We start from the raw sequence: 3,301 nt of genomic DNA on the forward strand, positions 1-3,301 counted from the left end.
GGCCGCGTGCCGGCCGGCGGCGCCCGTGCCCTCCCCCCCCGCGAGGATGCCGACATGGGGAAGTTCTTGGAGGAGAATCCTTCCGTGTTGACCCTTGGGGAGCAGGGGGAGAGCGGGGATAATGCATCAGGGCTCGTTATGGGAGGAGACTCTTCCATGCTTTGAAGGGCGTCCACCATCAGCTCTCCAGGAGACTTGGGCAAAATAGGACTTTTCAGAATTTCTGTGGCAGACATTCTGTAGCTGGAATCAGATCGGCTGCCCTTTTTAAGAAGCAGTAGCTTAAACTCCTCATTGGATGTGTTGGACTTTTTGGCATTCCTGTATATGAGCCCGGGGGACCTCTGACTGCTAATGGGAGTGCCCACACTGCTGGCTGGTGGCATGTTGCTGGTGGGCAGTGTGCTGCTGGTGGGAGGCTGGCTGCTGGTCCCAGATGAAGCTCTCAATCTGTTTCTTACAGAAAGGTCTCCAGAATCCTTTCTCCCAAGAACTTTCCTTTTTGATCTGTAAAAACATAAAGGAAAACTCTTTCATATGTTATTTTTGTAGGATAATGCTTAGCGATGTTCTGGAAATTTACAGATGCTTTCATATTAGCCAGAGTTCTCTTAATCCCTCTGTCAAATATTGGAGGCTATCAGTGACTGATGGCACTGAGCTATGGAGTCCCTTTCAACATTACCCAGCTCTTCCAAAACAATGTATGCTCTTTTTAAAGACAACAATGCATACAGAATCTTAGGTAACAATAATAGAGTAATCTATTCAGTATCAGAAAACTTTAATTTCAGTTGTGATCCCAAATTTCAGTTGACTACAAAATACTCTAAAATTGAAGAGATGCCTCCTCATCTTTCTCGCTGCAACAACTTATTCACCAGAACAGCGCTGGTAGACTGGTAGGCAGAAGACAGGAACCACTGCAGGTAGTTTTTTTTGAAGACATGTATGTTTGTTAGAACAGCCTGATGTTTTTGTCTGTAAAGCATCCCACACATGAAGATACTCAGACTGCACTCCAGACCATAAATAAAGCATGTTTTAAAAGCTGCAGTTTAAAAAACTAAACTGAGTTAACTAAAGAAGGTAGTTTGAGGACAAGACTTAAACATGGAATAACCATCCTGCAGCTACTGTTAGTGGACAACTGTGCAGGGAAGCATGTTACCATTTCCCATTGCCGCAAGGTTAGGTCACCTGTGAATGACTGCAAACAGATCCTCAGTAGTGCGGGGTTTGTTTGGAGACACAAAGACATCCTCAGTGTCAGCCTGTGACTCCTCGCTCAGCGGAGACATGATGGACTCATCGCTTGGAGAAGACTCTTAAAAAGGAGAGAAGCCATGTTATGAGTCAGACTCCACTGTGCTTTGCAACAGCATCTCCAGCTGAAGCCATCAGCTCCACTCACAACCAAGTGGCCAATACCACCATACAGCCTTTACCCTCCAATCTAAAAGTGCCTGTTCCATGTTGGAGCCCATAAAAGGGGCACTGAACACAGATCTCCCATTTACAGCATAGCTGTGATAATAAGTCTCTTCTGTACCCAGGGCCAGTGCTCCTCCCTTTTATCCTTTCAGTTGAAGTGCAGCAAAAGGGAGGAAATAAATATCAGAAATACAGTCTGAATACTTTGGAAAAGTGTAAATAGCTTTGGGCTGGCTGGCCAGCTAAGAGACATGGGGGGCTCTATGCTTAAACACACAGAGGGAAGCTGATGTGCCATTCTGCTCTGTGGCTCCACTACCATCCCGTCCAAAGCCGCCTGATTGGGTATGACACAGAAAGAGTTCCCAACTGACCTTTCAGCGAAGGCTCGTCTGCACCGCCCACTGTCTCGTCTGCCCTGCTGTCATCAGAGGCACTTTTGGTTGGGATACCTGATGTGATATCGTTTTCCTGCTTGCAACCCTCTTCGCTGAGTGAATCCACTGCTGCCATCTCTGCTTCATAGCTGATATTCCCAGGCACATGGTGGCTTACATCGGGTTGGTGCTTTAACTGATAGGTGATGGTCGGTCCCTCAGCCTGAGCTGGGCTTTCACCCACAGGCCCAGCTTCCACACTCCCCTCGCTGCCTGCAGAGAGCTCTTGCTGAGCCTGCACTTGCTGAAGATCGTGCACTGTTTCTGCTCCCTGGACAGGTTTCTTTGTTTCATCATCACCTGTGGGGACAGCTGAGCCCTTCTGAAAGCCATCCACGGGGACGGCACATGTCTGATTCAGAGAGCTTTCTGGTAAGTATTCAGTGGCCAGGTGTGTTTGGTCCTTCCCAGGTTTGATTTCAACCAGACCCATGCTTGCTGAAGTTACAGCTTCTCGCTCGCAGCTATTCTGCCCGCCAAAAGAGGAGCTTTTCTCTAAAGGTGGCTTTCCAGGGCCTGCTTCTGCTGGGGAGGTGTCAATGTACAGCATTATGGCCTCATCTGTAGAGTACTGGCGTGATACTGGTTTCTTAGCTAACAGTGGCCTCATTTTGCCTGGAGAGACATCAGTTGCCATCAAAGTGGTCTCCTGTATGCAGAGCAGGTCTGGGGTACTGCCTTTATGTTTCACTCCTTCAGGCTTGTTGACTGCCCGGAGGTGGACAGACTTGAGAACAGAGGGCGTGATGGCGAGGGCAGAGGGAGGGCTGGGCTGCAGGGCTTCCCCAACTGCGCTCTGCTTGCTGTGGCTAAAGGTATGCAGCTGGTGCCTGTGAGCGAAGGGCTTGCTCAAGACATTGTGAAGAGCACTTAGGTCGAGGTGAGTAGGAGGTATAATTGGAAGTTCGAGGTCTTTGCTCACTGAGGCGGTGCCATCTTTTGAGAGTGACTGCTGCAGCGATGACTTCCTCTCTGGTACTTTTGGCTTCCTCTTGCTCCCCCCTGGAGACAAGGGTCCTGAAAAGAAAGCTGTCGGAAAAGAAGAGGTGGGCGTCTCTGACTGGCTGGCGTACCCACTGGAGGGTGAGGCTAATCCCGCCAACTTCTCTGGGGAGGCCAGCTTAAACTCATTATCAACAGAGGGGAGGGATGGGGTTGTAGCTCGTGACCCAGACTGAGACGTCTGGGATTCAGAGCTCTCGGGTGACTTGATGCACTCTATGACTGTAGTACCCGTAGCAGTGCTTGAATTGGACAAGGACCTGTAAGGATCACTGGATTTCAAGTCATTCAGAAGCCAGAGATCTGCATAGTGAGGTTGTTCAGCACCTTCATCTTTAAAGGAAGGGATATCAGCGGTGTCAAATGGAGTGTCCTTTAATCCGCCATCACCCTGGTTTGTCCAGGGAAGCTCCTGCTTGGCTGGCAGG

At 49.4% G+C, this 3,301-nt stretch overlaps 1 protein-coding gene across 1 annotated transcript in view; it reads right to left on the reverse strand.

Annotated features, from left to right (window-relative positions):
- NHS (NHS actin remodeling regulator) overlaps positions 1-3,301 on the reverse strand; it is a 49,212-nt gene that overhangs the window by 3,639 nt on the left and 42,272 nt on the right. The window contains 4 exon segments of the mRNA XM_017728465.1: positions 1-8; positions 11-507; positions 1,201-1,327; positions 1,809-3,200. The exon segment at positions 1-8 is cut by the window's left edge and continues 3,639 nt beyond it. Of these exon segments, the coding sequence (XP_017583954.1) occupies positions 1-8; positions 11-507; positions 1,201-1,327; positions 1,809-3,200 (2,024 nt within the window).

This window comes from Corvus brachyrhynchos, unplaced genomic scaffold (genome assembly GCF_000691975.1).
Source record: "Corvus brachyrhynchos isolate BGI_N302 unplaced genomic scaffold, ASM69197v1 scaffold11, whole genome shotgun sequence".
In the NCBI taxonomy this organism is placed as follows: Eukaryota; Metazoa; Chordata; class Aves; order Passeriformes; family Corvidae; genus Corvus; species Corvus brachyrhynchos.